The sequence below is a fragment of the Bufo gargarizans genome, chromosome 1, assembly GCF_014858855.1.
Source record: "Bufo gargarizans isolate SCDJY-AF-19 chromosome 1, ASM1485885v1, whole genome shotgun sequence".
In the NCBI taxonomy this organism is placed as follows: Eukaryota; Metazoa; Chordata; class Amphibia; order Anura; family Bufonidae; genus Bufo; species Bufo gargarizans.
In genome coordinates this window covers 688,121,864-688,142,772 of record NC_058080.1, presented here as the reverse complement: position 1 = coordinate 688,142,772, position 20,909 = coordinate 688,121,864, and the positions used below count along the sequence as shown (strand labels likewise).

Sequence of the window (20,909 nt, the reverse complement as noted above, 5' to 3'; positions counted from 1 at the left end):
ATCTACCTCTCATCAGTGGATGAATTTCAACAATATCAGGGCTCCTGCACACGACCGTATGTATTTTGCAGTTAGAAAAAAACAGATACGCAAAGAAATACAGATGACGTCCGTGTGCATTCCATATTTTGCGGAACGGAACAGCTGGCCCCTAATAGAACAGTCCTATCCTTGTCCGTAATGCGGACAATAATAGGACATGTTCTATTTTCTTGCGGAACGGAAACAATGCACACGGAGTAACTGCCGTTTTTATTTGCGGACCTATTTAAATGAATCGTTCCGTATACGGAAAGAAAATACATTTGTGTATCTCTTATGCAGCTGTGTAGCCATTCATTTCTATGTGTGTGTGTGTATATATATATATATATATATATATATATATATATATATACATACATACATACATACATACATACATACATACATACATACATACATACATACATACATAAATAAAAAATGTATACTATATTCATCTACAGACTACACATGGTTATACCGTTAAATAGAAATTATGCCAAAGCCTACCAGCCCAGTGTATTTTGAAAAGACTCTTTTGGCATACACTGGTTGCATGGGGCACAAAGGATAAACTTGCCTATATGACTGGAGCCTTAGATTTGATTGGGTTGTGTGCTACGAGTCATGGTTGTGGAAGGTTATTTGGGCTTTCACTACCTGCCATCATAGAGCTGTATGACACAGTTCATAACCCAACTTGTGTTTCCTTACTGTGGTCTGTTCCCATAGGCAACCACAAGCAAGAACAAGAGCCATTAAAGGGCATCTGTCAGCAGATTTGTACCTATGACACTGGCTGACCTGTTACAAGTGCAGTTGGCAACTGTAGGCATCTATGTGAGTCCCATCTTCATATGTGTCCGCATTGCTGAGAAAAAGTTTAATATATGCAAATGAGCCTCGGAATAATGGGTGCGTTCCCATTACTCCTAGAGGCTTAGCTCTCTCTGCAGCAGCTGCACTCTCTGCACTTTGATTGACAGGGCGAGGCATGATGAGGTTTACACTGCCCGGTCCTGTCAATCAAAGTGCAGAGGGTGCAGCAGTTGCAGAGAGAGCAGAGGCTCTAGGTGTAACGGAAACACCCCTGTTACTCCTAGAGGATCATTTGCGTATATTAAAACATCATTCTCAGTAATGCGGGCACATATAAACATGGGACCAACACAGATGCCTTCAGCTGCCAAGCGCACATGTAACAGTTTGATAGGTATTAATCTGCTGACAGATACCTTTTAATCTGAGACCTGTAGAGGACTCCATGAAATTGTCTTCTGCTGTAGTAAGAGAGTTTGTCCATAAGGTGGCAGCAGAGTTTCATTAACGCTTTGTTTCTCTGTGTAGGTTCCTCGATGATTTTGGCGATGATGAAATGGACCCTGAGATGCAAGAAGCTTATGAAAAGTTCTGCTTGGAGTCAGAACACAAGCGAACTAAGTGAATACATGGACATGGTTCAGTACGCTGTTTAGCACACGGGGCAGACGTATCATTCTTGCACCAATATTATTACGTTCAAGATTATCTCAGATCTAGAAATTTATGCAAACTCTTTTGTTTAAGTGAATGCCAAAAAATGTGTACGCGGATACCCAGTAAGTTATATCGACATTTGTGTAAATATTCTAGTTTCATTTCTGTTCAGTTAAAGGAACAGTGGTTTTTTTGTTTTCTTTTTGGCTGCATTAAAAAAGAAAAAGGAAAAAATATCCAATCTAACGGCACATTGTTGTGATAAAACCGTTCCTAACTCGGTAGGCCCATCCTTTAACCTGAAGGATGTAGTAGGTCGTCTGGCCAGGTAATGTGCATGGCTTTTTTGTGGGTTAGAGCCTATTAAAACAAATCCCAGTATTCCTCAATGAACCCCCAGCTCAGCCTGACTAATTTATTTCTTGAAGGTTTTCAGCGATGTTTTTCTGTACTTGACATAGAAACTTGACAAATAAAAAGCAATTTATTTTACCATAATTACTCTGTACGTTAAGGATGTTCATCCACTTGTGCTCTGTGTTCACCGTAGGGGGGGAAATCTGATAGCCAAGAGATGGTAGAAAGGGTTGGGGCGATGTAAGTAGTCTATTAAAGGGAAATTTTAATCTTCTTTTTTTTTTCTATGTCGTATAGAGCCGCACCACTACTGAAATATACAATTCCAGGCAGGCACAAATCCACATGCAGCTTTTCTTGCAGTTGGAACGTGTAAGGGGTCGTGCTCCTTTTGAGAACCTTGTGTTGGTACTTCATGGTACAATCACAGAAACTTTTGGAACAGGATTTTATATTTTTTTTTTTATCCTTTTCAGTGTAATATCTGGTTGTTGCGGCTCCAAAAATGCAGAAAGACGAAAATACTGATGATTGGTTTGTTAGCGTTTGGAGTCAGAAATAAGCCTGTCGGTAGCTGTCCCAGGAGAATGCCATTTCTAGGTTTATAGCAAGCCACATGCTCTTAGCATTCATTACCTTTAAAAACCCTTTGCCATAGACCCTGTTAAGTATTTCTGAGTTAGTTGATGGGTGTCCTCTCTGGAGGATCCTCATACTTTACCCACAGGGTGAACACCTCTCACTCTGGAGGTCCTGTCCTGCTTTACATAGATAATCCACTGGTATGAATGGACAGTGGTGTAATGCTTCATTCCTACCATGGGGAGGGAAACGAAACACTTCCAGGTTACCCCACAGATTACAGCTGATCCTCGGGATGCCAAAAACAGGACACTTTGTGATCAAATTGCTGTCAGGGGACCTGTTTAACAAGTAAGGATTGTCCAAGGCAGAGAACCCCATTAATGTTCACTTATGGGTAGGAGCTAATTTATTAATGGGTTAACGCTACTCTTATGGCATAGAAAAGCGACAAATTGTGGCGCTTGCCATACTTGCGCCTTCTTTTGCAACTTGGCAAATGGCAAAAAAAAAAGTTGGTGGGGTTTAGTGAGACCGGGCAGGGTCTCCGCAGACTGACAGGTTTACTATTCGTTACGCCAGAGAATTCTGCAGATTATCGTTCATATCTTGCATAGCAGATGTAGATTTGGCGCAGTCTTAGGGTCTATTCACACGTCCGTTGTTTCTTTCCTGATCTGTTCCGTTTTTTGCGGAACAGATCTGGACCAATTCATTTTCAATGGGTCCTGAAAAAAATCGGACAGCACAATGTCTGATTTTTTTTCAGGACCCATTGAAAATGAATGGGTACAGATCTGGTCCAGATCTGTTCCGCAAAAAACGGAACAGATCAGGAAAGAAACAACGGACGTGTGAATGGACCCTTAATTAGATCCACCCCCAACCTAAAATCTATGCACAGAGGATAAGGTGGTTCTCAGGGAGGAAGCTATATTCATGAGGATACAGCCAACCTCTATTAGGTACCAGTGACATCACTGCTCCATAGTTCCTGCTGAAATCTGTCATATGTACTAGTAAAGACTGCTTTTAAAGGGGTATTACAGTTTCAGCAAATTCTTCTTATTTTAAAGGGGTTTTCCAAGGTTTTAAAAACTGATGACCTATCCTCTGGATTGGTCATCAGTATCAGATCGGTCGGGGTCTGACACCCGGGACCCCTGCGGATTGGCTGTTCGAGAGCAGTAGCGCCACGGCCTTCTCTCGGCTTTTCCTAGGCCATGTGATGTGGCGTTCATCAGTCACACGGCTTGGGCGCAGCTCAGCCCCACCATTGAGTGCAATACCAAGTACGGCCGCAATACAGTGTACAGCGCTGTGCTTGGTAAGCTGCAAAAAGGCTGCGGCGCTCACAGGAGCATTGGTGCCTTCTCAAACAGCTGATTGGCGGGGGTCCCGGGTGTCAGACCCCACCGTTCAGATACTGATGACCTATCCTGAGGATTAACAGTATTAAAGTCTTGGAAAACCCTTTTAATTCTTCACGGCTTTCAAGATCTCTACTTGCTGTCATTCAGTAGGAATTTTCATTGATTACTTTCAGTAGTCCTGGGCATGTGATGGACACACAGATGCAAGGTTTCACTGTGCACTTGTGTCCATCCCATAACCAGGACAGATTTTATCCCCTAAAGGTAAATTATTAAGGCTCTTACGGAATGACAGCAAGCAGGGATCTTGACAACCATAAGGAATTGTTATAGGGGGAAAAATAATATGACCCTTCAGTATGAAAAGTGAAACTCAGTTACTGCAGAATCTTCATTGTGCCATTAGATATGTCCGTCCTTTTCAGGCCCGTGTACGAACCTTTCCATATTTTAGCTTGTACAATTAGCGTCTGTCACCAGGTACATCACCGGCTCCGGTTAGCTGGTGAGTGCCGGCGTATTTGCACTGATTGACACATGCACAATGGTGCAACATAATGGGGCTGATTTATCAAAGCTTTTAGGGCGTAAAAAGAAATTGTAAATTATGGTGCACGCCATAGTGGTGAGAAAATGGGGCTGAGGTGGAAGGGGCGACCTGCCAGATTTTCTATAATTTATGCCAGAAATGGTGTAACTTCTAGCTGAAATCAATACCGGCTCGTAGCGTCTAGGAAACTGGCTGAGGAATCTGCCCTATTGTTTTCAGCCGGCTACAGTTTGAGACTGTAATGGCTTCCAAACGTCACACATTCGAGCTACAGAAGATATCGTGTAGCCATTGCCTTAAAGAGGGTGCATTAAGTTTTTCAAAAAACAGCGCCACTTTTGACCATGGGTGGAGTCTGGTACTGCAGCTCCCATCTGTTCAGGGCTGTGCTCCAGTGCCTGATACATCCCTTTGGACAAGAGTGCGGCTGTCCCAGGTCAAAAAGGCAGAGCCTATTGGATAGGGACAAAACTTTGTATTAACTGAAGTGGTGCCAACATCACAGATGTCATTGCTTGAATATGTGTCTGAAAAGTCACAAGAGGCAGGCGGATCTACCAGATCGGGGGCAGGATCTTGTACTCCTTCCAGATAGTATTACAGGCTCTGAGTCTGACAGATAAATGTGATCATTTTTTTAAATGTTTTTCAATTGCATCTCAAGCCATGAACCTTAATTTCTCTTAGGCAGAGACTGTCTACCCCGTGTACTTAGTGCCGGCCTGGATTGTATAGAGCACTTCACTTGTCTTGTACATTCATTGCTGTGTCTTATTTATCTTTCTTTTTCGGGTTTTTTCCTTGTACAAATATAGTAAATAAAAGATTTTACATGACCCTGTCTGGCTGTAATGTGCACTTTAGTTGGAAAAAAAAAATATATATATATGGTCACAATCTTTCCTTTAAAGGGTTACATAAAGGTAATTGGGTACATTCACACATCTGTATGTATTTTGCAGTTCGCAAAACACGGATCCGCAAAAAATACGGGTGACATCCGTGTTGCATCTGTTTTTGTTTATTTTATTTTTTGCGGACCCATTGTAACCATGCCTGTTCTTGTCCACAAAACGGACAAGAACAGGACGTACGGATGCGAACAGCTTTTAATATTGTCCGCTTTTAATATTGATGACCTATCCTCAAGATATGTTATTAATATCAGATCGGCGGGGGTCCGACACCTGGTACCCCTGCTGATCAGCTGTATGAGAGACGGTGTGCACGTGCCGTCTATCTTCTTTCTTCCTGCTGTCTATGGCAAAGCAGTGGAACAACACAACATATAATGCAACAGCTCTCTGCGAACCAAATGAAGTGCAAAAACATGGCAGAGCAGGAAGAGAGATCGTGGGGGTGCTGGACGTCGGACCCCTTCTAATCTGATACTGATGACCTATCCTCATAGTAAAAGCCCGGACAACCCCTTTAAGTTCACCTGTAAAGTTTAGAGAGCATTTTAGGTTCATCCTGAAATTTCCCCCACAAGCCAAATATCCATAACTTTTTGTGAGTACTTTAGAGCTCAGTTCATATCTTACTGATAAGAATGTGGCTTAGGGCTTGTTCACACGACTGCGGTCCGCAATTCACGGGCACCGACTGTGGCCCAGCCGCATGGGGATCGCGGACCCATTCACTTGAATGGGTCAGCGATCCGTCTGTTCCGCAAAAAGATAGCGCATGTTCTATCTTTTTGTGGTGCAGAGGAACGGAACCCCAGGAAGCACTCTGTAGTGTTCCGTTACGTGCTTCAGTTCCGCATCTCCGGATTTGCAGACCCATTGAAGTAAATGGGTCCTCATCCGTGATGCGGAATGCACACGGAACGGTGCCCGTGTATTGCGGATCCACAAATGCGGGCCGCAATTCAGCAGTGGGCAGCACACGTGTGAACGAGCCCTTAAATAAGTGTTTATGACCTTTTAGTAATTTAGAGATGAGGGTTATTAGTAGGGATGAGCAAATAGACTTCTGATGAAACATCCGAAGTCGATTCACATAAAACTTTGTTTCAATACCGTACAGAGCGAGCGTTCCGTACAGTATTAGAATGTATTGGCTCTGATGAGCCGAAGTTATTACTATGCAAAGTCTCGCGGGACTTCGGGTAATAACTTCATAAATTGATTTCTACTGTAAAAAAAAACATTTTCCGAACTCGGGTTTGGTTTGAAGGCACCACTTGGAACCAAACCCGAGTTCGGGAAATGTTTTTTTTACAGTAGAAAACACTGAAAATAACTAGCGCAAGTGTAAAGCGTCATTCACACGTCAGAGCTCCACGGACAGCACACGTCCCCATTTATTTTAATGTGTGTATTCAGACATCAGTGTTTTGGCACAGTCCGTGGGTCCGTGTTTTTACCACGGATGCATGCTCTATTTTGTCTGTGTTCACGGATCCATCACGTCCATTATAGTCTATGGGTCCGTGAAAACCACGGATGCCATCCGTGTTTCACGGATCATTAAAAAGAGATTCTTTGAAAATAATTTTTCAGCTATTCACTGTCAGTGGAACACGGACAGCAAAAAACAGACACGTGGATCCTTCACGGATGCATCACTGACCACCTGTTCACGGATTTGAGCACAGACGTGGACGTGTGAATGAGGCTTTATAGTCTGAGTCCGTGAAAGCCACAGATGCTATCCGTGTTGCATGGATCATTTGGAAGAGATGCTTTGAAAACTATTTTTCAGCTGTGCAGGGTCGGTGAAACACGGAACACACACACGGATCCATCACGGACATCTTGAAAGAGGCATCACTGACCACCTTCTCAGGGATTTGAGCACAGACATGGATGTGTGAATGAGGATTAAAGTCTGTATGATTCTAATAGCTTCGAATGTTAATTCTATACTAGCAGTCAATGGACTGAAGCGTCACAAATACTACAAATGATATTCATGATTTATAGGACACGCTGGGATTAGTAGTTCCGCCGCGCCTCAGTACACGCTGGAGAAGAGAAACGCATGCGCAGTAAAGGATGGTCTGTGGTCAGGTGACTTGTCAAGCTATCATCCAAATAAAACATTGACAGACCTGCCGAAGCGTCTTCCCCAACTACTATGGCGACGACGTTCTTAGCCAATCAGCGACCTGAAAGCTTGCCTTGGTTACACCGTGACCAATCAGCGAGTTGATGGGCGGTGCTCGGTGTGGCCGGGCCGTTTGAACCGTGTAGTGTCGGTTAGGTGCGCCGGTGACGCAGGATGTCGGCTCCGCGCGCGCTGCTGCTGTACACGGATGACTCGGTGGAGGTCCAGTACCGGGATGGGGCCAGGCTGCTTGTTTCTCCGTGCGGGACCGAGTTCATGTATGAGCGGCCCCAGGCTGCAGCTCACCAGGTGCAGAGGCCGCAGAGGGGACGTCATAGGACGGAGTTCGTAACCAGCAGCTGCAAGGTGAGAGGCGCCTACAGATAGCTGTACGGAATGGCTTCCGGGTGACGGGTACACCGTGTGCCCACGGGTGTAAAAGAGGGGACCTACTAAAAGGAAGGACAGAGTGGATTTGGAATGCCCATAGAGAATAATGGAAATGTAATATTTGAATTAGAGACAAAACCATTTGACATATCTAATAATTATTTAGCAGGCTTACTCTCCAAATTCAGTGGGATTATTTAATGTTCAGATTAAGGGTCCATTCACACGTCCTGTTTTTTTTCATCCTGAAAAACGGTCCGTTTTTTGCGGATCCGTTGTTCCTGAAAATGTTTCCGTATGTCATCCGCAAAAAACGGAAACATGTATAAAGTTCAATAATCAAATAAAGTTGTTTGGATTTCTTTGAAAAAAAATTGAAAAAAAAAATAAAAATTTGTTATGTGTTTCCAGGAACGGAATCCGCAAAAAACGGATGACATACGGAATGACATCCGAATGTCATCCGTTTTTTGCGGATCCATTGACTTTGTATTGTACCAGGATCCGATTTTTCAGGACAAGAATAGGACATGTTTTATATTTAAACGGACATGCGGAACGGAACAACGGAAACGGACAGCACACATTGTGCTGTCCGATTTTTTTCCAGGACCCATTGAAAATGAATGGGTCCAGATCTGGTCCTGATCTGTTCCTGAAAAAACGGAACAGATCAGGAAAGAAAAAACGGACGTGTGAATGGACCCTAAGTGTTTTCTGCAGAATGACGAGGGTGAATGCAGATTTTAAAATCCGCAGGTCCAAATCCGTGTGGAAAAAATCAGCATCGCGTGCACTGAGAATAAAATGTACATGACCTACGGTGCGGATTTTCCGCGCACAATCCTGATCGTGTGCATAGACTATAATGGGATATAAACTCTGAGCTCATTTGCAGGTAAATCTGTGTTATGTAGGACATTAACATGATAATCCCACTTAATCTCAATATTTTAAATAATCCCACTGAACTTGAAGAGTAAGGGTACATGCACACGTTCAGGATTCATGTGCGGAGCACCCGCACTGAAATCCGCAGGTGTTCGCAGGCAAATCTGTGCGGTCAATCCGCATCAATTGGTGCAGATTTGCATGCGGATTCGGTGCATGCGGATTTTACTAAGTGAATGAAGAAAATCCGGTCAGGAAAAATAAAATTAAATTTACATGCTGCAGATTTTAAAATCCGCAGGTCAAAATCCGTGTGGAAAAAATCAGCATCGTGTGCACTGAGAATTTCAAATTCTCATAGAATAAAATGTACATGACCTACGGTACGGATTTTCCGCGCGCAATCCTGATCGTGTGCATTTAGCCTAAACCTGCTACAGATTTTAGGGATGTCCTGATACCATTTTTTTTAGACCGAGTACCGATACTTTTATTTAAGTACTCACCGATACCAATTACCGATACCAATTATAACAATTAAATAAATAACACATTTATTTGGTGACTACTAACCAACCAAAGGTCCAAAAAACATCCCCCAGCCTCCTCTCAGCACCCCCAGCCTCCTCTCAGCACCCCCAGCCTCTCATCAGCCCCCTCTGGTAACTCAACCCACCCACCCCCTAGTATTAGTGGCCACAGGGTCCCCCTCCTCCCCCCCCCATCATTGGTGGCAGTGGACAGTGCGCCCCCCTCCCCCCCCCCCCCAGTATTAATCATTGGTTGCAGTGGCCACAGGGTCCCCCTCCTCCTCCCCCCCATCATTGGTGGCAGTGGGCAGCTCCGATCGGTTACCATGGCAGCCAGGACGCCACAGAGGTCCTAGCTGCCATGGTATGTCAGTGAGCAGCATTATACTCACGTGCGCGGTGGCCGCCCGGCGCTCCTTCTTCTGTCTGTGCGGCGCATTGCTAATGCTTATAGCTCACGTGCGCCGTGGCCGCCCGGCGCTCCTTCTTCTGTCTGTGCGGCGCATTGCTAATGCTTATAGCATTAGCAATGCGCCGCACAGACCTATGAGAAGAAGCAGCGCCCGGTGGCCACGGCGCACGTGAGTATAATGCTGCTCACTAACATACAATGATTAATAGTATTGTGGAGGGGGGCGCACTGCCACCAATGCAGAGACTGAAGAACATTACCGGCACCCGACCTCTGAGAGGACGCTGCGATCCGCGCAATTAACCCCTCAGGTGCCACACCTGAGGGGTTAATTGCACGGATCGCAGCGTCCTCTCAGAGGTCGGGTGCCGGTAATGCGAGTCACAGAATTCCTTCCCCTACGCCGAACTGCTGAGAGCGCCACCGCAAGCACCCAGCAGGTATCAGCAGTGGTATCGGGGACATTTGCACGAGTACAAGTACTCTGCAAATGTCCAGTATCGGTACCGATACTGGTATCGGTATCGGGACATCCCTAACAGATTTATTTGATATGTTGAATGGTTCAGGCACCAAGTCACGTTTTACTTCCCATTATAGCCTATGGGCATTCCATCACCTTTGCATTCTATAGAAAACGGTTATAATCCAAGGTAATTTTCATTTTACAATGTGCTGCTCTACCCAGGGAACACTTGCGGTAAAGGTCAATGTCCTACATAACACAGATTTACCTGCAATTGAGCTCAGAGTTTACTTCCCATTATAGTCTATGGGCACTCCTTTGTGTCATTCACCCTCGTCATTCTGCAGAAAACAGTGATAATTCCACGTAATCTGAACATTAAATAATCCCACTGAATTTGGAGAGTAAGCCTGGTAAATAATTATTAGATATGTTATATGGTTTTGTATCTAATTCAAATATTACATTTACATTATTCTCTATGGGCATTCCACTCTGTCATTCCTTTCAGTAGGTCCCTAAAAGAGGGTCATGGAGGGGAGTATAAAGGGGTGTAATGGAGGGGAGTATACAGGGGTGTAATGGAGGGGAGTATACAGGGGTGTAATGGAGGGGAGTATACAGGGGTGTAATGGAGGGGAGTATACAGGGGTGTAATGGAGGGGAGTATACAGGGGTGTAATATGGAGGGGAGTATACAGGGGTGTAATATGGGGGGGGAGTATACAGGGGTGTAATATGGGGAGGATTATACAGGGGTGTAATGGAGGGGAGTATACAGGGGTGTAATAGAGGGTAGTATACAGGGGTGTAATGGAGGGGAGTATACAGGGGTGTAATAGAGGGTAGTATACAGGGGTGTAATGGAGGGGAGTATACAGGGGTGTAATGGAGGGGAGTATACAGGGGTGTAATAGAGGGTAGTATACAGGGGTGTAATGGAGGGGAGTATACAGGGGTGTAATATGGAGGGGAGTATACAGGGGTGTAATATGGGGGGGAGTATACAGGGGTGTAATATGGGGGGGGAGTATACAGGGGTGTAATATGGGGAGGATTATACAGGGGTGTAATATGGGGGGGGATTATACAGGGGTGTAATATGGGGGGGGATTATACAGGGGTGTAATATGGGGGGGGATTATACAGGGGTGTAATATGGGGGGGGATTATACAGGGGTGTAATATGGGGGGGGATTATACAGGGGTGTAATATGGGGGGGGATTATACAGGGGTGTAATATGGGGGGGGATTATACAGGGGTGTAATATGGGGGGGGATTATACAGGGGTGTAATATGGGGGGGATTATACAGGGGTGTAATATGGGGGGGATTATACAGGGGTGTAATATGGGGGGGGAGTATACAGGGGTGTAATATGGGGGGAGTATACAGGGGTGTAATATGGGGGGAGTATACAGGGGTGTCATGGGGGGGGGGGGATATACAGGGGTGTAATGGGAGCACACATTGTCAGGAGGACCTCAGTGACCGATCTGTTTCCAATGGATCCAAATGCCAGTAGACCCTTAACTTCAATGTGGTCTCAGTAATTTCAGTAGGATGCACTATGCTTATGTCACACATACTGGAAAGCCTAGACACAAGTGTGAACAGAGCTTAAGGTTCTGGGAAACCTAGCTGGGAAGGCAACCAGACTTGTCACCCCCGTCCACTATACAGTCCCTAAGGTCCTTTCACAGATGACGTATATCCATGGGTTAGGTGTGTGTGTTAAATGTGTGATATGTAGGGGTCCAACCTCTAGGATCCTCACAAGAATGAGGGTCCTCAAGTCTTCTATGTGAATGAAACATACATGACCACAGCTCCATTCACTTCTATAAGACTGGCGGACATAAGAGCTGTGACTCGGAGGTCTTGTTGAAGTGGGTAGAGGGATGGTCACACGTGTGCATCCTCTTTCTCGTGATTGTAGTGGTCCCAGCAGTTGGACCCTCAGCTTTTTCTACACTTAGCACCTATCCTGTGGATAGATGATTAAAATTTGATGAGAAAACCCCATTAAGGGAGCATTCACACGAACGTGTTTTTCTTCCGCTTCCATTCCGCAATTTTGACGGACAATGCACGGACCAATTCATTTCTATGGGTCCGTGAAAATTGCGGTATGCCTTTTTATTCTCATCCGTGTGCTGTCCGTTCCGTGTGTCCGTTCCGTGTGTTTTAGAACATGTCCTATACTTGGCCGCAAATCGCGGTCCGTGGCCCCATAGAAAGTCATTGGGTCCGTGAAAAACGGATAGCACACGGAAATGCATCCACGTGTCATCCGTTTTTAACGGACCCTTGGACTGAAAACATTCTAGGAAACCCCATTTCATTACCCATCCGTTTTTTTTGCGGACCGTGAATAACGGATGACACACGGAAGCACCACGTCCGTATTATACGGACTTGCGGAACGGAAAAGGAAAGATAACTGAAGACATACGGAACACACGGATCCGTGATTTACGGACCGCAAAACCAACACGGTCGTGTGAATGCTCCCTAACACAGAATTTCCTTAACCAGACAGCCGGTCCGCTGCTCTCCTCCCAGCAGTGTCCTTACACTGTGTTGGAGCTACGGCCAATCTCCAGAAATCCACTACCCGTAACCTGGGCTGGGATAAGGGGAGGTGGAGAAGGCAACCATTGGGCCGAGGGGGTATATTCATTTAAAAGCAGATGAATCTTGCTCTACTCTGGTGCTGAAGACCCTTCAGTCTCAGAATCAGTGGAGTCCCAGATGTTGGACCTCCATCAAGTCATGGCAGAGCTTAGCAATGCATCATCACTATACAAGATAGGAAACCCCATTTAAAGGGGTCATGCCAAGTTATTAACGTATCTGTTTCTGCCAGATAGGGGATGAGGATCTGACTGATGGGACCCCCACAATCCCATCCCCCAGTATTAATGGAGCGTCTGTTGAGCATGCTTGGTCACTCTCCATTCATTCACTATGGGGCTGCACTATACTTGGCTATCTCTAGCAACCCCCTAGAGAATGAATGGGATGGCATCTTGCATGCAGGACCTGCCACTCCATTCATGGTGGGTTAACAGGACCCTGCTGATCAGGAACTTGTGCTACCACTATGTTCACTCTTTCACGGTGTCTCATGACAGGTGAGCACACTTACAGGCTGTGCCAGCTCTGACTACATTGACAATTTAGTTTTGTCATGCAGTTTTTGTGTAGTAGTTTTTTAAGTATTTTTGTATTTTCTGCCTTCTCTGTAGGAACAAGTTCTTCAGGCGCTAAGTTTTCGCAACACCTTTTCCAGCCGACCATTCTTGCCCTGTAGCCTGATACCTTCAGAGGAGATCATGGTAGGTACTGCAGTAATAGTGCCATGACCAAGTACATCGGGGTGGTGTTACTAACCCTGTAGACATGTACACGTAGAAAGTCTCAAAATGTGCCAGATTTATCATGAGTGCGCTGGCTGGGCCCGGACTGTGGTGCCTGATTTTGCCTCGCATAATCGTGTCTTAAGTGTCTTAAAGGGGTTATCCAACCCCTATAATGGACCCCCCCCAATGCCCCGGCTCCTCTTATACATTATACTTCCCTACTCCCCTCGGCACCCGCGTCGCTCCGGATCCCTGTAATGTGGCCACTGCATCTCCCCGTCACTTGGATCAAAACAGCAGGCCACGAGTGGGACCAACCTCCCTGGCGTCATCCGCGATACTAGGGAGGCCAGTCTCCATAGCGGCCTGCTATTGGCTGTCCCTCCCCCAGTCGCCGGCTGTTTTGATCCAGGCAACGGGGTGATGCAGTGGTGGCCGTGCAGGGATCCGAAGCGACGCGGGTGTCGGGGAGCAGGTAAGTATAATCTATACGAGGGGGCCCCTTTAGGCCACTCCCCCATTCCACTAAGCCACGCCCTCTTGTCTATCCAAAATAGGTGAGTTAGACTTAAATTCTTTTTAGTGCAGTTTCTTCTTAAAGAGGTCTAAAAGATGATGGAACTTTGGGGGTCAATAACCAAATCTTTACACTAGGTTTTTGTTGTAAAAAAAAAAAAAAAGTTGTGCATTTTGTGCAAACATTTTGCTGGAGCAGAATTCATTTTCTGGCACACAGACAGAGGACAGATGCGACAAATTTATGTAAAGGCGTGCGCCTCTTAATGACTTGACTGGATCTTCCTCTACAAGGGTTTGTGTGTCTTTAATAAAAGACCTGCATATGTGTCAGAAATTCACCATCTTTTGGGGCATTTTGCAATACGGTCTAGGCACGATCAAGTACGTTTTTCCCACGTTTCACATTTGAAGCTTGCGGGGCGTGCAGGTTTTCATCAACTTATCTGCATACTTCTATCTAAGTTTTCGAATATCACGCCTCTCCATGTTCAGGACTTGACCTAGCTTAAAGGGGTTGTCTGGGATTAGAAAAAACATGATCATTTTTATCTCCAAACCGCTCCGTCCATGTTCACATGTTGACAAGTATTGCACTGTTTCTGGAAGAAGGTGGCCATGTTTTTCTAATCTCCTCCAGCCTGGACGTTTAGTGGGATGTATAGATTGAGCCTTTTATTTTGCTCTTTCTTCAGACTCTTTTGGCTGAGATCTCTGAAGTGACATGGCCCGCTCTGGAGGACGATACCGGTTGTGTGACACACATGGAGGATGGCACTGTAAAGGTTTCCTCGTTGGATGGGCATGCAGATTTATACATGAACACCCTACAGAAAGAATTCACTGTGAAGTTTTTATGCCAGCTCAGCTGCGCCCCCTGTGAGGAAGAAAATACAAACCACAACAAAGTGAACGCCGACCCCAAGACTGCCGGGATCAAGACCACAAAGAACATGAACAGGTCGAAATATTCATCCTGCGTCCTCCAAGAGGAGCCTCCGTCATGTCTGACCAAGCACGCCTCCCAGTACACCTGGTTGGTGCAGCGCTTCTCTGTGGCCGACTGTCCACCGTCCTTTCAGTATCCCATGGACTTGGCTCTTCTCTTCCACAGGAAGTTAGCCCAAGAAGGTGACACAAAACAGTTTGTGGACACTGATGAGACCAAGTCCGATTTCCCAGATAGAAGAACGGTGTCTGCGTTACCAAGAGCATTACCTCTAACCTGTCCTGCTGCACACATGCACAGGTAGGTGTCACATCCCACTCTAGGACCATGTCTGTGAAGGTTCTCGTTTATCCAGGTCATGGTATATCTGTAAAGAATAAATCAAGGCAACTGGACTTACTGTAGATTTCTTGAAAACGTTTCACTCGTTCTTCCAACGAGCTTTCTCAATTCTGAGTGACTGTACAAGAATTCTCTGGGAATAAATATGTAACTGAATCAACATCTGGTTACATATTTATTCCCAGAGAATTCTTGTACAGTCACTCAGAATTGAGAAAGCTCGTTGGAAGAACGAGTGAAACGTTTTCAAGAAATCTACAGTAAGTCCAGTTGCCTTGATTTATTCTTTACAGATACACTCTAGGACCCGTTTATCAGTGGCACCCAGACAGGAGAGGGTCCATATAGGGGCCACCCATTAGGGTCTGATTCCTTCTCCAAGATCTTTTCATGACTCCCTGGACTATTTTCTCACCCCCTTTCTTGATAACAGTGTTGTTTCTCTGTAGAGGTGGGTTTGATTGGACTCTTAGGATGGATTTATACTGTTACATAGTTGGTATGGTTGAAAACAAGACATGGGTCCATGAAGTCCAACCTATAATTTTAGTGTTGCTCCAGAGGGAGGCAAAAAACCCTTATGAGGCATATTCCTTCCCGACTCCAAATTCTGGCAATCAGAATAAATCCCTGGATCAATGACCCATCTCCAAAATTCTACCACACACAACCTACAATATTATTACATTAGAGAAAGATATACAGACCCTTCTTGAGCTTCTACAATGACTTGGCCATCACAACTTCCTCTGGCAGAGAGTTTCATAGTCTCGCTGGTCTTACAGTAAAGAAGCCAGACAGTGATAATGGTGAAGCCTTCTTTCCTGTAGACGTAGAGAATGCTCTCTTGTCATGTCCATTCATCTCTTTGTACATTGTAATTAGATCTCCTCTAAGCCATCTTTTTTTTCCCCCAGACTGAACAAACCCAAGTTTGACAACATGTCTTGGCCCTGCAATCGATTCATACATTTACGTGATTGGCGTTAAGGGGTTGTATGGAGCAGGCTTGCGCGCTGAGCTCGCTCCATACATGGCATATACCAGCTTTATAATACAGCAGGCACCCACCGGCAGTGACCAAGAATGGGGATGGTCCCAGTCATTTAATTCCTCAGATGCCGCTGTTGGGGGCTCCCTTTGATCGGAGCCTACCTGGTGACATTACAGGGCTCCAATCAACTGTTATGACAGTCTGGAGCCTTGTGAAGTAAACCAGTGAAAATCCAATAGACTGCAATAGTATTCTATTGTAGCCTAACAGCAAATCTCAGCTGTGTGAAGCGAAGCCCGAAGCTGGAGCACATTGTAACGAGGACCCATCCCCAAGCAGATGTACACATGGAGGAATCCTGTCCAAGTCGCATTCTCCGATGGGTTGCTAGAGGCCATGTTTATACTATTCCTGGTGAACCCCTTTAATTACTTTGCTTGCCCTTCTCTGCACGTGCTCTAGTTTTAGCTACGTCCTCCTTATACACAGTTAACCCAAAATTGTACACTGTTCCATGTAGGGGATATTGATGATTTGTTGCAGAAAGTTCTGTGGGTGAAAATCGGTTCAGGTGTTGTCTGTGTGCCAAGCACATGGATCTCTGCAAGCCTCACTCAGATGCATGGGACAGTCACAGAAAACCGCGGCGTATGAATATACCCTTAGGGCACAGATATTTCATGCATGATATCCTCCCACTTACCACGCTCCTCTGGCTTCAATAGAAAATCTGTATGGTAGTTCACATGCTTTCAGATTTCAAAGCAGAGTTACAAATTTTTTTTTTCTATTCTTACTGTAGATTCCGCATGGAAAGTATGGTGGTCACATTCGGATTGGCCGCCTTAACCCCTTCACGACCGGGCCATTTTCCTTTTTTTTTTTATATATATATATATATTTATTTATTTATTTTTTACATTTTGGTTTTGTACTCCCGGCCTTCCCGGTGCCATACCTTTTTATTATGTATGAGTGATTGTTTTTTTTGTGGGACAAGTTGTACTTTCTAATGGTACGGTTGCATAAAAAAATAGTATGAAGAGGAAAAAAAATATTCTAATTGGGTGGAATTATATAAAAAAAAAACAACTTTGAGTTTTTCTTGCATTTTAATACCTTAAAAAAAGTTTTGGGGAAAAAAAACTAAAACATTATTTGCATCGCCATGACCCCATAACTTTTTTATTTTTATGTCTACAGAGCTGTGTGGGGGCTCATTTTTTTTGGGGGGGGGGGGTGATCTGTAATTTTCATTTGTACCATTTTGTGGGAGGTGATGCGAGCAAAAAATGGTGAATCAACCATTTTGACTTTTTTTTCCATTTTGCCACATGGGATAAGTATTTTTTTAATACTACAGGTGTTTCTGCATGCGTCAATGCCAATAATATTTTTTTAATTGTTTATGTATTTTTCTGTTTTTGGGGAAAGGGGGGTGATTTAAAATGTGTGTGTGTGTGTGTGTGTGTATATATATATATATATATATATATATATATATATAATATATTTTTTTTTTTTTTTTAATTTAATTTTAGATTAAAAAAAAAAAATACTTTTTAATAGTTTCCTTAGGGAACTTGAACAAGCGCTGACTCAAAACCAGTCCTAGCGGCTCGATTCTATCAGACACATTCTTGTATTCAATCTGCGTGATATAAGAGGCTGATCAATACACAGCAGTCAATCCCGTGTAAGTGCCATCCATATTCCTAACCACGGTGTACCTTATTATAGGATGAGTTATTGGAAGGCCTCTTTGGAAGAAGGAGACAAGTTGGCAGTAAATTCATTGCCTTTGAAAGTGGTGATCTACGACGGCGCCCTGTACAGGTGAGACTTCACATACTTTATTCTTACAGAGTATTTGAACCCAGTGCTAGTATGATTCCATACTTGTGGTATATGGGTTTGCACATTATGGGGATTGGCTTGCCTGGACGTCCCTCTTTCAGAATGCAGCTGGACTCGGCAGACAATCAAGGGGTTTGCAACATTTAGGCCCCTTGCAGATGAGCGTGAGCGGATTAGGTCCGGATGCGTTCAGTGGAAAATGTCAGATTTCGCAAGCAAGTTCATTCAGTTTTGTCTGCGATCGTGTGCAGTGCAATGCGATTTAATGCGTTTTGCACGCGCGTGATAAAAAAAAAAAAAAATAAAAAATTAATGTTTCCAAAAAAATCTCTTAGCAACCCTCAGTGAAAAGCTCATCACATCCGCACTTGCTTGCGGATGCGATATGATTTTCACGCAGCCCTATTCACTTCTATGGGGCCAGCATTGCGTGAAAATCGCAGAATATAGAACATGCTGCGATTTTCACGCAACGCACAAGTGATGCGTGAAAACCAACGCTTATGTACACAGCCCTATTGTAATGAATGGGTCCGGATTCCGTGCAGGCGCAATGCGTTCGCATCACACATTTGCACCCGTGCCAAATACTCGCTCATGTGAAAGGGGCCTTATACTCCAGAAAACTGGCATAGGAAAATGATAAATTCCCCACATAGGATTCTTTGGGGTGGGGTGGGGTTACCACTTTTATAACACAATCACAAATAAACAACCCAAAAAAAAATCTTCATTAACATGCCGCTTATTCTAATGAAAGGCCATACATTTTAGATTTAGTAAGGGGGGTCTAACTGTTGGCAGCCCCATCTGCTGTTTAAAGGGGCGTCCCCGTCGTTGTGCACACTGCCCCGTACAGCACAGCTCTGTACGTCTAGTGACCGTGTATTACAGTTTAGTGCCGCCCGATGAAATGGGACAAAGCTGTGCCTGGTAAATAATGAAGGGGATGTGGTGCCCACCTAATTGGAATGGCCCCTTCGAGCGGCTGATTGGTGGGAGTATTTTCGATCAGATCCCTACCAGTCTAATATTAAAGTTGCATCTGTCAGCAGATTTGTCCCTATGACACTGGCTGACCTGTTACATGTGCACTTGGTAGCTGAAGGCATCTGTGTTGGTCCCATGTTCATATGTGCCCACATTACTGAGAAAACTCTCTCTGCATCTGCCCCACCCTCTTGATTGACCCGTGATTGACAGTGCCAGGCAGGCATGATGAGGTTTACACTGCCTGGTCCTGTCAATCAAAGTGCAGAGGGGCGGCAGTTGCAGAGAGAGCTGAGCCTCTAGGAGTAATGGAAATGCCCAAGTTGCTCCTAGAGTCTAATTTGCATATTTTCTCAGCAATGCGGGCACATATGAACATAGGACCAACACAGATGCCTTCAGCTGCGTCATCCACAGCTTGTCTAATTCATCTCATTTGTTTTAGATTCATTTTGGATGGAACCAATGTGGTGGAAATTCACCCAGGCGATGGTTCCATTTTTATTTCGGAGGGCGACGGTATGGGAAAATATTTCCAACACTTCTTCATACAAACAGATGCTAAACAGGTACGTATGTACTGAGGCTTTTCTAAGCACTGACCCCCAGTTACGTCCTGATGATAACAAAGCTTTGTTTGACTTAATTTAAAGGGCCATTAGCTTGACTAAAGTTCTTTGGACAGAAGATAAGAGAAATGTTGTGATCAGGGAGGGGGGAACATTGCATCTTCTCTGCAGCCTGATGTGGCTGATAACAGTTAGCAATAGATTAGCTCCAACTGCAAATTTAATACAGATAATGTTTCCTGTATATTTTGTTCCCTTTTGCCCAAATTAAAGGCAAATGGATTGCCAAAGTCATGGCTTCTCAAGTGAGATGCTTGCCATTTTATGGTGAGGAGCAACGGAGGAGGCAGTAATCTGGCTGCAGCAATCACTAGTTTAGCAGTTGTGTGGCAAGGTTTATATTTAGTGGTTCTTTCCCTTTAATTATTCCTTATCCTTTTAATGTAATGATATCCCTTGTAATATAATTGGTTAATGGAACCAGGTACCAGGCTGCATTCCTAAGGTCTAAAGTAACTGTACATGTGTACTGGACACTGGAGACCTTTAGGAAGGGGCCATGTAGCTAGAAAACTTCTAGACGTGTACCAAAGAGCTCATCTCAAATGAGGACATCATAAGAGTAAAATCTGATTACCACCACTTTGTATAATGGGTGTCAGCCGGATGCCATGTTGGGCCCTGGAGGATAGAGAGCTCACTCATTTGTACATGGCCTAGGTAACTTTACTTTTTGTCATATTTCGTATGTGTTTTATCATATTTTAGTAAATTTTTATGCACATAAGCCTTGTAAAGCCTATTTTATTCCCGGATCTCAGAATTCACGGTAAAACAGCAGTCTAATTCTGCTTATTTCACTGTTATACTGGGCTGTGAGCAGTAAAATAAGGTTGAAAAGCCCTGGTCTAAGCCATGATAGATGATCTGATTGTAGCATGATTTACATACTGATACGTTTTGATGTTTTCTTTGATTCTCCCTGCTATCATCCAGGTACCCTTAAATGTATTTTTGTAAGTCTCCCCCATTCTTTGCACATTCAATAAAGAGAACCTGTCACCTCAGTTTTGTCACCAAAAACACTCACTGGCACGTAAGCAAAAGAATGATAGTTCCTCACTATTTATTTTTTTGATCATTGTGTGATGTGTTTTACACATGTCCCCACTATATGTAAATTAGAGAGAGAGAATCAGCGCTATAATTTTAGAAAAATT

At 44.3% G+C, this 20,909-nt stretch overlaps 2 protein-coding genes across 3 annotated transcripts in view; both read left to right on the top strand.

Annotated features, from left to right (window-relative positions):
* The window catches only part of PAIP1 (poly(A) binding protein interacting protein 1), a 40,704-nt gene extending 37,739 nt beyond the window's left edge, over nucleotides 1-2,965 (top strand). Inside the window, exon 11 of the mRNA XM_044276214.1 lies at nucleotides 1,372-2,965. Coding sequence (XP_044132149.1) covers nucleotides 1,372-1,468 — 97 coding nt within the window. The 3' untranslated portion in view covers nucleotides 1,469-2,965. The remainder of the gene's footprint in view (nucleotides 1-1,371) is intronic.
* Nucleotides 2,966-7,550: 4,585 nt separating this feature from the next.
* Nucleotides 7,551-20,909, top strand: part of C1H5orf34 (chromosome 1 C5orf34 homolog) — a 31,795-nt gene continuing 18,436 nt past the window's right edge. Inside the window, exons 1-5 of one of the 2 annotated variants that reach the window (XM_044276212.1) lie at nucleotides 7,551-7,782; nucleotides 13,359-13,448; nucleotides 14,684-15,237; nucleotides 18,014-18,109; nucleotides 19,566-19,689. In XM_044276212.1, the coding sequence (XP_044132147.1) occupies nucleotides 7,591-7,782; nucleotides 13,359-13,448; nucleotides 14,684-15,237; nucleotides 18,014-18,109; nucleotides 19,566-19,689 (1,056 nt within the window). In that variant the 5' untranslated portion in view covers nucleotides 7,551-7,590. The remainder of the gene's footprint in view (nucleotides 7,783-13,358; nucleotides 13,449-14,683; nucleotides 15,238-18,013; nucleotides 18,110-19,565; nucleotides 19,690-20,909) is intronic. The other variant, XM_044276213.1, reaches the window with a different exon arrangement.